We start from the raw sequence: 13445 nt of genomic DNA on the forward strand, positions 1-13445 counted from the left end.
TATGAAGATTTATATACAGTACATCCTCCTGTTCAGCGAGCCCCATAGATATGGATACTTTTTTGTCTGGTATAGAATGACCTAGATTATCAGATAGCCAGGTAGAGGACCTAGACTGTACTATAACAGAGGAGGCAATTTTATCTATGAAAGCAGGGAAGTCACCTGGTCTGGATGGCCTTCCTGTAGAATATTCTCAAGAAGTATATTGACATTCTTTTACCTGTATAGACAGTGGTTTTCCAGGAGGCATTTAAAAATGGCTCGCTTCATGACACCTTTAACGAGGCTTTGATATCATTGATCCCTAAAAAGGATAGAGATACAACAGAACCTGCGAATTTTAGAGCCATCAGCCTCCTTAATGTGGATTGTAAGATTTACATTTTACAGACGCTCTTATCCAGAGTGACTTACAGTTAGTGAATGCATACATGTTCTTTTTTTATACTGGCCCCCCGTGGGAAACGAACCCACATCGCTGCCGGCCAAACCCTCCCCTACCTTGGACTAATTGTGTGCCGCCCATGGGTCTCCCAGTCGCGGCCGGCTGCGACAGAGCCTGGACTCGAACCAGGATCTCTAGTGGCACAGCTAGCACTGCAATGCAGTGCCTTAGACCACTGCGCCACTCGGGAGATTCTTACTAAGACCCTTGCGATACGCTTAGAGAACACACTACCTAATATCATACAAATTGACCAAGTAGGATTTATTAAGAACAGGACCTCAACTGATAATATGAAAAGGCTCTTACACCTCATGTGGTTAAACCACTCAAATATAGTTCCTACCGCTGCTGTCTCCTTAGATTCTGAGAAGGCATTTGATAGGGTAGAGTGGGCTTTTCTCTTAAGAACCCTTGGAACATTTTGTTTTGGATCTCATTTTTAAAAGTGGATAGGGGTCCTTTATTCAAATCCTAAAGCAACAGTACTTACGCATGGAATTATGTCTCCTTTTTTAGTCTTTCTAGAGGCACAAGACAGGGTTGCTCGCTTTCCCCTCCCCTATTTACTATAGTTTTAGAGCCTCTTGCGACAGTGATAAGAACAGATCCAGAAATTAGTAGTGTAAATGGAGGAGGAAAATAACACAAGCTGCTTATGTACAGCATGCAGACGGTATTCTACTGCTGGTCTCTGATTCTCTTCAGTCTGTACCACGATTACTTAATTGAATTGAATCATATTTTAGTTTGTCAGGCTACAAAATTAATTGGAATGAGTCAGAAGCAATGCCAATTAATGCCATATGTTAATCTGGAACCGTTACCCCATTATCGGAAGGTGTTCCTAATGTTTTGTACACTCAGTATATGTAGTCCACTGTGTTCATCCTTCGATCCTTTGAACCCATAAAGGAAAATCCTTAACCAAAGCCACTCATCATACTGAAAACTAGTATGTAATAAACACAACAAATATTTGATTTAAGTAAAGTAATGTGAATAATGAGGTTAGAGTCTTATAAGTGATAGTAATGGGCAGTCACTACCATCAATTGTTTTATTATGTGTTGTTACAGCATTCAACCAACATAATGCATTTACTGTAAAATAAAATGTTTTATGCTCAACTGAAATTGAAAACGTGATTATTTTTTTCGAAACCGAACTGACCTCAAAAAGCCCTAATCGCTCAGCACTAACCATAGAAATCTATACATTAAAATATCCATTATAATTAAGAAATAAGGCCCGAGGGGGTATGGTATTTTGCCAATATACCAGAGCTAAGGGCTGTTCTTAGGCAAGACGCAACGCGAAGTGCCTGGATACAGCCCTTAGCTGTGGTATATTGGCAATATACCACAAACCCCAGAGGTGCCTTATTGCTATTATAAACTGGTTACCAACGTAATTAGAGCAGTAAAAATAAAAGTTGTCATACACGTGGTATACAGTCTGATATACCACGGCTGTCAGCCAATCAGCATTCAGAGCTCAAACCACCCAGTTCATAATATACAGTATATCTGTATGATTGTGGTACAACAGTGTTCCCAAAACCTCTCCTTCAGTACCCCCAGCCAGTCCACACATTTGATGTATTCCAGAACTAGCCAGCTGATTTAACTAATGAGGGGCTTAATGATTAGAGGCTTGACAGCATTTACATCAGCTGTGCTTGTTCTGGAATACATCAAATCAGTTGACTGGCTGGGGGTACACCAGGAGAGGTTTGAGAAACACTGTTGTACAGTATCCTAACACTAATCATCCCTTTCCCCAAGTCTCAGATCTCCTCCTGGCAGATGATCAGTTCTGATGCTCTGATACGAGAGTTCCTCTTCTCTCTGTTCTGCTTGAGCCTCCGGAGCACGGGGGTGCTGCCATGCTCTCCTGCCCAGGGAAGGGCACCTGCTACTGGGCCACCCGGCTGGGGACCTGGGGGGCATGACATATGGTACATTAAAAGTATGCTAAAATATTACTGTAGGTAAGTGAAAGATATCACTATGTGGGTTAATGATGTGTCCTCCTGGCCCCTCATTTGTTATCTTCTCTTTCAATCTTCCTCTTCTAGTTTGCGCCATTAAAGACCAGTCCATCTTTCAATGTAATACCATCAATTTAGTCCAAGTGAGCGAAACAACAACCAGAGAGGACCCCTGCAACCCTTAAAAAAAGCTAAACTGACTGACTGTCCCCTATTCCCCAAAACAAAGGATGGAGATGCTGCACCTTGTATTTTGATGGAGGGAGGGGCTGGGGAGGGGGTTGAGGAGGGGCCGGGGGTGTCCTGTCCGTCCCCCATGGCCCGCCTCCTCCTCTGTAGTACCAGATGTAGCTCCGCCTCCCCTACGTTTCGGCTAATCCTCTTCCGTGACCCCGCCCTCCTGTGGCCCGGGCGTTTCATGGTGTCCTGGGATAGGATAGGTCAACCAATCAGGATAGGTGAGGAGGAGGGTAAACCAATCATGTCAATGAAAAGAAGAATAGAAAGTACAGTAAACCAATCAGGGTTTAGCTTCTCAAAGCCTCCATAGTACAATATTAATCTCATCGACGTATAGACTCACTAGCAAAACAGCAAATGCTTCATTTTAGAAATTGATCCCATCTTACCAGCATTACTTTTAGTTCCAGCACGGCTGACTTTCTCTTCTCACTCCTCTGGTCCTGTGATTGATAAATGAATAAATGAATACATGAGTAGCATTTTAATACTAAATAAATAAATAATCTTTATAAACACTATTATAATGGGAAAGGCATAAAAAGTGCTCACTCTCCAGGCACTGTCATCTTCTGATCCAGCCTGATATAGGAGAGAAGCAGTGAGATGTTGGACCACTGTAATTGTCTCTCTAACAAGTAGATAGCATGACTTGTTGATTGATAAATCAATGGATTGATTGGTTGGTTGGTTGATACATGCGCTAGCTAGCCTTACCTGTGGTCTCAGGGTGGGTTTCAGGACAATGCCTTTCTTTATCCTCTCCATCATCTCATCCACCGCTCGGGTCTTCATGTCCACAGAAGGATCTGGCTCTGGTGGAGAGAGGAGACAACACAGTGAGTAGGCTACCTGAGCTGTTGTGTGTTCAATGATACCACTGTTCACATCAGAACCAGGGTCTTTGTTTGTTGACCTGCTAAACGTTGAAACCTTGAATATCCTGAGCACATACTGTCTGTATATTGTAATAGTAGTCATAGAATGCGTAAGTAATGTAATCATTTCTGCTCTGTATGTCATTTTATCTGTTTAAGCTGTTTGGATTGTTGATTGAAGTGACACAGGGCACCATTGGAAAAAAAGACCCTGGTCTCAATTGGGATTCCCTGGATAAATAAAGGTTAAATAAATACAATAAATCAGTAAGCCATGCGTAGTGATACCACGGTAAAAACACTCACTATTCTTATCAGTGTTGTTGACTGACTCCTTCCTCTTGTTGCGCAGGACGACAAGTGGACTAGACAGGAATAACAGGAAGTAGAACTGAAGGAGTTTATTCACTAACATTTACCAGATTCTGCCTTACCTCTGGGTACTACCAACTTTTATGTAACAAAGGTAAAAAAGCTCACATTTTCAATGTAAAGTTGCCAATAAGTTTAAATTGTTTGGAATAGGATACCTCTACCTGTTAAATAGTGATTCTGGATACGTCTACCTGTTAATATAGTGATTCTGGATACTTCAACCTGCTACTATAGTGATTCTGGATACGTCTACCTGTTAATATAGTGATTCTGGATACTTCAACCTGCTACTATAGTGATTCTGGATACCTCTACCTGTTAATATAGTGATTATGGATACTTCAACCTGCTACTATAGTGATTCTGGATACCTCTACCTGTTAATATAGTGATTATGTAATCATGTATTTATATAGTATATTGAATAGAGAACAATATAGTCTAGAACCTACTCAACAGCAGTGCTGGAGGGAGGTGGGGGCAGGGGAGGAAGAGGAGGAGGAGGAGGAGGAGGAGGAGGAATAGGAGGTGCAGTGGTTGAGTTGTCCTCCACTGGTTGGTCAGCTTTGGAAACCCGGTCTTTCTCTGTGTCTTTCAGCCTATCCTGGAGTTGTTTCACTAAAAGGAAGACAAAGTACCACCAACCACAGCAGTGTGTCATATTTATTATTTGAAAACAGCATTTGTTTGAGGACTGAAAATGGCGCAAAGAAAAATTCAACTCCAGATAAAAAAATAAAATAGTAATTGATTATTTATAATGATTTTACATCAGGGTCCTATGATCACTATGAGCACGTATTATATAGACCTAAGATTTTAGCACAAAATACATATGTAAGGCTGCGTTTACACAGGCAGTCCAATTCTGATAATTTTTCCGCCAATTGGTCTTTTGACCAATCACATCAGATCAGAATTGGGCTGTCTGTGTAAACGCAGCCATTAAATCGCAGATGTGGTAGCTACCTTCTCCCTGGAGGTGGGTGGCAGTGATCTGCGCCTCCCTCAGCTGGGTCTCCATGGTCCTCCTCTCCTTCTCACTGCTCTCCAGCTGGCCTTTGACAAGCTGCAGCTCAGACAGAACACTGCTCTCCTCCAGAGCACACTGGGTTTGCTTCAGCTGTGATAGTCATTAAACAGAGATATGGATAGATACAGACAGAAGGATAGACATACTATACGCTCAAAATTAGACTTACACATTTAAATCTAACTTCTAGACGGGTGGGTTGTTTAGCAACAAAACCGATGCATGTGCAGCCGTGGAGCAAAACAAGTGGGGTTGGCTTAGAATCAAAGGATTGTTGACAACATGTAAACTACACTGAGTGTACAAAACATTAAGGACACCTGTTCTTTCCATGACATAGTCTGACCAGGTGAATCCAGGTAAAAGCTATGATCCCTTATTGATGTCACTTGTTAAAGGAGACCAGTTAAAGAAGGATTTTGAAGCCTTGAGACAATTGAGACATGGATTGTGTATGTGTGCCATTCAGAGGGTGAATGGGCAAGACAAAAGATTGAAGTGCCTTTGAACGGGGTATGGTAGTAGGTGCCAGGCGCACCAGTTTGTCTCAAGAACTGCAACACTGCTGGGTTTTTCACGCTCAACAGTTTCCCGTGTGTATCAAGAATGGTCCACCACCCAAAGGACATCCAGCCAACTTGACACAACTGTGGGAAGCATTGGAGTCAACATGGGCCAGTATCCCTGTGGAACGCTTTCAACACCTTGTTGAGTCCATGCCCCGACGAATTGAGGCTGTTCTGAGGGCAAAAGTGCAACTCAATATTAGGAAGGTGTTCTTAATGTACACTGCATATTCTCTCTACACATCTTTATTGAAAACATAAATACATTTACACAATGAACACTTGTTGTCTCTGAAATACATCGTACAGTTGTTGGTTAGCTAGCTAGCGAATATTTGCCATATTAGCATAATGTGACAAAGAGCCAAAACAGCTCAAAACAAAAAATGGTATCAATAACAAGATACAACGAGCTGAAACAATTCCCCACATGGCAGCTTCTTGTCATTGTTGCTAATTATCTGACCGTCCAGAATCATAACAACACACCGACTTCATAACAACACACCGACGTCATAACAACTCACCGACTTCATAACGACACACAGACTTGATAACGACACACAGACTTCATAACGACACACAGACTTCGTAACAACACAAAGACTTCTGCCCCATCGACACGTGCTCATTGTTTTCGGGATGTTGTCAACTAACCCGTCTATTTAGAAGAGACGACTATTCGCGCTCTCTCTCCCTCTCTGTTTCTCACTCTCACTTACACACACACTCACACACACACATACTTCCCCCACCCTACCTGGTTTCGGTAGTAGAGCTGTATGTCCTGTAGGGTACTGTTGATGTGGGCCACCTGTTCCAGAGCCTGTTGGAGCTGGAGACTGGTCTCTGAACTCTGCTGCAGCATCATGCTCTGTCGCTGGGTCTCCTTCTGCTTCACCAACACCTGCCAGTCAGTCAATCAATCAATCCATCGTTCAATCAATCAATCAGTCAGTCAATCAGTACATCAATCAGTACATCAATCAATCAATCCACCAATCAATCAATCAGTCAGTCAATCAGTACATCAATCAATCAATCAATCAATCAATCAACCAATTAATCCCTCAATCAATCAATAAATCCATCAACCAATCAATTAACCACTCAATCAATCAATAATTTAGGTACAACGTAATTAGATAATTGTATACAGTCTGATATACCACGTTTTTTAGCCAATCAGCATTCAAGGCTCAAACCAACCAGTTTATAATTTATATTATACAACAGTTATGGTAAGCTCCCCTTTAAAAAACGATTCATCCATTGCTGATAATGGAGCAAACCAATTTGATAGATAACTTCAGTGACTATAGTAAATGCATTGAATGTTTGGAGGCTCATGCATGAGCATCTCTATAAACCTGTAATATATACTGTAGCTGTGAATGGTCACATGATAGTGAAACTAGCTTTAACAAAAGGGCCACTATCAGAAATAGAGTGAGTTTAGGAATTGAAAGTCACTTTCACTTCTGGATTCCATAAATTCAAACACAGCGAGGGAGTAGTGAAAGCAGCCATCTGTGTGTTAGGCTACACATCATCATCATTACATTTAGTACAAATTAGCCTGGTGTAAGCACTCTAAAGTCCCCATATCACAAGGCCATTTTCACACAGCCAGGGCATTAATTAGGGAACACTATTGTTTGACACACAAAGCGCTGTTGGTGTCCATACAACATGTACACGCACACACACACAGACACAGGACCAGCATCAAACAGAGGAGCCTTTACAGAGCATTGAGAGTAAAGGAGGCTGAGTTGTGTGGTTGTGTCAGAACAGTAGGGGTCCTTTTCACAGGTAAGGACCCCTGCGAGGCGTCCCATTATGTGCCCGTCTGGTAAGTAGCGAACGGTGCGCACAAAGGCGACAATTGACCGTGTTCAATGTAAAGTGTCAAGCTAAAGACGAGGATGTGTTTAAAGCTGTAGTCCCCATTCTCAGACTGCCGCCGTGATGGGTGCTCATTATGAAGCAGAGGGGGCTCTGAGAGGGGAGGCTACTTTTGTTGTCAGCTGAGACGCTTGTTTCTACCGCCAACATGACCAGCTGGGAAGTCGGCAACTGAGTGTGAGTGTCTGCGTTTCTCCTTTACAAAGTGATCATCAGCCTGCCTGTCCCTCCCTTCTCACACCTCTTTGTATTTCACTGCCCAATTTGTCCTCTTGGTCTGAATGCAGAATGAATGGGGATCCCCCCTCTCCCCCCAACCCTCTCCTGTCCCACAATATGGCCCCTGTCTGAATGAGGAAGTGAAGAAGTGAAGAAGTACCCCCCCCCCCGTCCAATATTCCATTCACTAGAACTGCCCCAGGGCCCTGGTCGAAGCCACTGCAGCTCCTTGTCTTCTTGTGGCACAACCTATATCACTGTCATTCGAGAGAGGGGTGAATACACACCCTTCCCTGCCACCTAGGAGTTGTGTATTTGTATTTGTATTTATTAGGGTCCCCATTAGCTGTTGCCAAGGCAGCAGCTACTCTTCCTGGGGTCCAAACACATTAAGGCACTTACATTACACACACACACACACACACACACACACACACCCACACACACAAAATGTACTTCATATAACATTATTACACCACTACATATCTATATACAATACAAAATGTATAATACCACCATACAACAATATTACAATGTACGTGTGTGTAGAATGCGTGTGCTAGCGTGTGTGTGTGTGTGTGTGTCTCTTCACAATCCCCGTTGTTCCATGAGGTGTAGTTTGATCTGTTTTTTTATTCTGATATTACTGCTTGACTGAGTTACTTGATATGGAAGAGAGTTCCATGTAGTCATGGCTCTATATAGTACTGTGCGTCTCCTAGCCTCTGTTCTGGACTTGGGGACTGTGAAGAAGTCTTGTGGGGTATGTATGAGCTGTGTGCTAGTCATTTGAACAGACAGCTCAGTGCTTACAACAAGTCAATACCTCTCACAAAGACATGTAGTGATGAAGTCAATCTCTCCTCTACTTTGAGCCACACACACACACACACTTTCAGAAACATAAACACACACATATGTACACACCTACGAACGCATGCATGTGCGCACACACACACACACACACACACACAGTGAGGTGTACCTGGTGGGCGAAGACCTCTGCGTGCTGTCTGAGGCCCTGCTCCAGCTCCAGTTTCTGAGTGATCTCTGTGAAATCCTCTGTCACAAGCTGGGACACTATGGACACACACACACACATACAAACACACACAAGTAAAACATTGAACATGACTTTGGAATGAGGTGAATAGAGTGTATATCATGAGTAACACTGATATGTGTCTGAGTGGAGTCTCACCTCTCTTCATCTTATTCATGGTCTTGTTCTGTTTGGACAGTTTCTTCAGTATGGCCTCTTTCTCATCAATCTCCAGAGCCAGCTGAGTGGGACATATAGAAGAGTAGGAGACCATAAATACTCAAACTCAGCACGCACACACACACACAGACACACACATCCTGACACCCCACCCACCCCCTACCCACACATACACACACACAGGTCTAGAGTGTGTCCGTCGGTGCTAGCTACCTGTTCTTTGAGCTGGCTCTGCTCTGCCCTCAGGGCCTCCACCTGCTCAAACAGCCGCAGCTTCTCCCCCAGCAGCTGGTCCACCGAGGCCTGCAGCTCTGGCCAGGATGGGGGGAAGGATGGAACAAAAGAAGAGATGAACGAGAGGGAGGGAGAGAGAGAGACAGGGGAGAGACAGGAAGATGATGAGCAGGTATTTTAATAACATTTTCCCGATCGGTCGAGTAAAAGTACAAAAACAATCCTCTCAAATCTCAATTCTATAACATTTATCTGTCACTCATTATCATAAATTATACAGTATATGTTCAGTATGGTTATTGTGTAAGTCTCTATACCTCTTATCTGGGCCTGTCCTAGCAGCACGGCATCCTCACCGCTGTCCCCATCAGGGTCGGGATCGACCCCAAGGTCAGCCTCCATGTTTTCAGGAAGCTCTGGGATGAATGGCAGCAGAGCCTGGCTCCTCCTCTTCAGAACCTTGTTGTCTTTGGTCACCTTTGTGTTCAAGGAGAAAGAGATCTGTTGAGAGCATTGTTTCAGTGTTCCAGAGGGTATGCAGGCTTTTGTTCCAGGCTAGTAATTATACAATTAATCACTGAGTCCTTGATTAGCTGACTTGTGTGTGTTACTACTTGGCTGGCACAAAAACCTGCACACCCAAGTGGAACACTGACTTGTTTAGTCGATGACATCACTGAGACACTCTGGAGTTGAACTACAGTACCCATAATGCACCCCACCTTGACAGCAAGGGCCTCTGCACTCTCCCTGCATGAGCGTTCGATCTGGAACTGCATCTCCAAAACTTCCATCTCCTTCAACAGCTGAGAGGATACTGAGGAGAGAAGAGATAGGGGGAGAGAGAGATAAAGAGATAAGAAGAGAGAGAGAAGAGATAGGGGGAGAGAGAGAGATAGAGAGAGGAAAGAGAAAGACGGGGACAGAGAGAGCGAGAGTGGGGAGAGACAGAGACAGAGAGAGAGAGAGACAGAATAAATAGACTCCTGCTTACATACATATGTCATGAAAACTACACTAATTTGTCACATATAGAGTGCATTCGGAAAGTATTCAGACCCCTTGACTTTTTCCACATTGTGCTACGTTACAGCCTTATTCTAAAATTGATTAAATCGTTTTTTTTCTTTATCAATCTACACACAATACCCCATAATGACAAAGCAAAAACAGGTTTTTAGAAATGTTTGCACATTTATTAAAAGTATTCAGACCCTTTACTCAGTACTTTGTTGAAGCGCCTTTGGCAGCAATTACAGCCTTGAGTCTTCTTGGGTATGACGCTACAAGCTTGGCATACCTGTATTTGGGGAGTTTCTCCCATTCTTCTCTGCAGATCCTCTCAAGCTCTGTCAGGTTGGATGGGGAGTGTTGCTGCACAGCTATTTTTAGATCTCTCCAGAGATGTTCGATCGGGTTCAAGTCCGGGCTCTGGCTGGGCCACTCAAGGACATTCAGAGACTTGTCCCGAAGCCACTTCTGCGTTGTCTTGGCTGTGTGCTTAGATTCGTTGTCCTGTTGGAAGGTGAATATTCGCCCTAGTCTGAGGTCCTGAGTGCTCTGGAGCAGGTTTTCATTAAGGATCTCTTTGTACTTTGCTCCGTTCATCTTTCCCTCGATCCTGACTAGCATGATACTGCCACCACCAAGCTTCACCGTAGGGATGATGCCAGGTTTCCTCCAGACGTGACGCTTGGCATTCAGGCCAAAGAGTTCAATCATAGTTTCATCAGACCAGAGAATCTTGTTTCTCATTGTCTGAAAGTCCTTTAGGTGCCATTCGGCAAACTCCAAGCGGGCTGTCATGTGCCTTTTACTGAGGAGTGCCTTCCATTTGGCCTCTCTACCATAAAGGCCTGATTAGTGGAGTACTGCAGAGATGGTTGTCTTTCTGGAAGGATCTCCCATCTCCACAGAGGAATTCTGGAGCTCTGTCAGAGTGACCATTGGGATCTTGGTCACCTCCCTGACCAAGGCCCTTCTCCCCTGATTGCTCAGTTTGGCCTGGCAGCCAGCTCTAGGAAGTCTTGGTGGTTCCAAACTTCTTCCATTTAAGAATGATGGCGGCCACTGTGTTCTTGGGGACCTTCAATGCTGCAGACATTTTTTGGTACCCTTCCCCAGATCTGTGCCTCGACACAATCCTGTCTCGGAGCTCTACGGACAATTCCTTCGACCTCATGGCTTGGTTTTTGCTCTGACATGCACTGTCAACTGTGGGAACTTATATAGACAGGTGTGTGCCCTTCCAAATCATGTCCAATTAATTTAATTTACCACAGGTGGACTCCAATCAAGTTGTAGAAACATCTCAAGGATGATCAATGGAACCAGACGCACCTGAGCTCAATTTCAAGTCTCATAGCAAAGGGTCTGAATACTTATGTGAATAAGGTATTTCCATTTTCAATTTTGTATAAATTTGCAAACATTTATAAAAACCTGTTTTCGCTTTGTCATTATGGGGTATTGTGTGTAGATTGATGAGGAAAAACATGAATTTAATCCATTTTAGAATAAGGCTGTAACGTAACAAATGTGGAAAAAGGGAAGGGGTCTGAATACTTTCCGAATGCACTGTATGGATGTTAATTGGTGCATCTCACCTTCCTCCATCTCAGATAGCTTCTGATTGGCCTCATCCCTCTGCTTCTCCAGAATCTCACACTACAGGACAGACCAAACAAATATACACATATACACACAGACTAGTCTCTGACATATTCTCTCATCATCTGTTTAGGCTACCGGTATATAAAAACTAAATATACAAGTCTTAAGCTATGTCCATGGATTTAACATGTGACGATTTGTCTCTATCCAACAGAGAAACCATAGAGTATCACAGATGTTACTAAATATACCTGAATGTCTCCTTCATCTTCAGAGGAGCAGCTGCTTTCTCCACCAGAGGCTGTGAAAATATAACAAAATACTTTCATTTATCAAAATGTACAGTTATTGCAACTTATGGCGCTTCTTCCTGATAGTAATCACAAATAAGTGGTTAATAAATTAGGAAGAAAGACATTAATACCGCGTTCACATCATGTCGGAAACTCGGGACCTCTGAGTTTAAATGAACATAAATGATTTGCGTAGAGCTTCCTATTGGTTGTTTGTGATACTTCCCAATTGGGAAACTCGGGTATCATCTTTCTACAATGAGTAAGCAAGTCAAAAGTTTCTGAGTTTCTGAGTTTCCGACATGACGTGAACATGCCACCAAATCCTAATGAGTCAGGTTGTCCTAGTCCTATAGAGCCCCCAGTGGAGGTGTCATGATACCCATAAAACCTAGCGGTCAAACATGGAAATGTTCCAATCATTTTTCCACCATTCATTTTTCCCATGGGGGATTTTAGAAACACTTACAATAAGGGCTGTGTTTCGTGTAGGCTTACCCTGGCATGACGTTTTAATAACCATGTAAATCTCTCTTGGACGAGGAGACTTTTATCAATATTTTCAGCTCTATTTACTCTCAAATTCAAAAATACTAATTAGCATCAAAGTAGACATCATGCAAGACTACAAATCCCTGCAAGCTCCTGCACGTCATCTCTAGCTGACACCTTTGCTAACAGGTATTGTGTACATTTAAAACTTGCAGAAGACAGTTCACAGAATTGTCCATTTAAAGACATTTTGTAAATGCATTAATTACTACATTAAGCTAATATTAGATAGTTAATCCAGAGATTATTACCTTTTTTCCTCGATTCGGCAGTCTCGTCCAGATTATCATGGCATTTGTAGTTCTTTATGATAGCCACATTAGCAGCTAATTAGCGTTTCATTTTTGGGGAGTAAATACAGGCAAATATATTGATAAAAATCACCTTGTCCTAGAGAGATTTACACAGTTATCAAAATGTCACACCAGGGTAAGCCTACATGAAACACAGCCCTTATTTTAAGTGTTTCTAAAATCCCCTATGGGAAAAATGAATGGTGGAAACGATTGGAACCATTTCTCTGTTTGACTGCTAGGTTTTATGGTATTATGACTCATACAGTGGTAACCTATAAGTGACCTTAAAAGAGGAAGCTCCACCCTCTGAAGGCGGATCACAGTGAGAATACAGGAAGTGATTAAGAAAGTCTCACTTTCAATATGGATCTGAGCCGTGCCATTCCCTCAACCGCACAGAATTATGAACAAGGGATTCATTCTTTACATTCTCTACTCAAACACTGCTTTATAGAGGGATGTGGAAAATCACCTCCAGTTTTTCATATCATAGTAGATAATATCACAATTGAGGGATGTTGTTGCATTTTTTGGCAGAGAAACAGGTGTGGTTATTTCAACGTGATCAGAATCTA

The 13445-nt window shown here is 42.8% G+C and overlaps 1 protein-coding gene across 2 annotated transcripts in view; it reads right to left on the reverse strand.

Moving 5' to 3' along the window:
- Positions 1–1903: 1903 nt before the first annotated feature.
- LOC123482952 (shootin-1-like) overlaps positions 1904–13445 on the reverse strand; it is a 32640-nt gene continuing 21098 nt past the window's right edge. For both annotated transcript variants that reach the window (XM_045212182.1, XM_045212180.1), the window contains exons 2-17: positions 11981–12030; positions 11723–11783; positions 9839–9933; positions 9434–9593; positions 9096–9193; positions 8862–8943; positions 8646–8740; positions 6294–6440; positions 4904–5057; positions 4387–4552; positions 3866–3924; positions 3399–3496; positions 3234–3263; positions 3071–3124; positions 2687–2867; positions 1904–2389 (exon numbers count right to left, since the gene is read on the reverse strand). In XM_045212182.1, coding sequence (XP_045068117.1) covers positions 2238–2389; positions 2687–2867; positions 3071–3124; positions 3234–3263; positions 3399–3496; positions 3866–3924; positions 4387–4552; positions 4904–5057; positions 6294–6440; positions 8646–8740; positions 8862–8943; positions 9096–9193; positions 9434–9593; positions 9839–9933; positions 11723–11732 — 1581 coding nt within the window. In that variant the 5' untranslated portion in view covers positions 11733–11783; positions 11981–12030 and the 3' untranslated portion in view covers positions 1904–2237. The remainder of the gene's footprint in view (positions 2390–2686; positions 2868–3070; positions 3125–3233; positions 3264–3398; positions 3497–3865; positions 3925–4386; positions 4553–4903; positions 5058–6293; positions 6441–8645; positions 8741–8861; positions 8944–9095; positions 9194–9433; positions 9594–9838; positions 9934–11722; positions 11784–11980; positions 12031–13445) is intronic.

The sequence above is a fragment of the Coregonus clupeaformis genome, unplaced genomic scaffold, assembly GCF_020615455.1.
Source record: "Coregonus clupeaformis isolate EN_2021a unplaced genomic scaffold, ASM2061545v1 scaf0001, whole genome shotgun sequence".
NCBI classification, from domain to species: domain Eukaryota; kingdom Metazoa; phylum Chordata; class Actinopteri; order Salmoniformes; family Salmonidae; genus Coregonus; species Coregonus clupeaformis.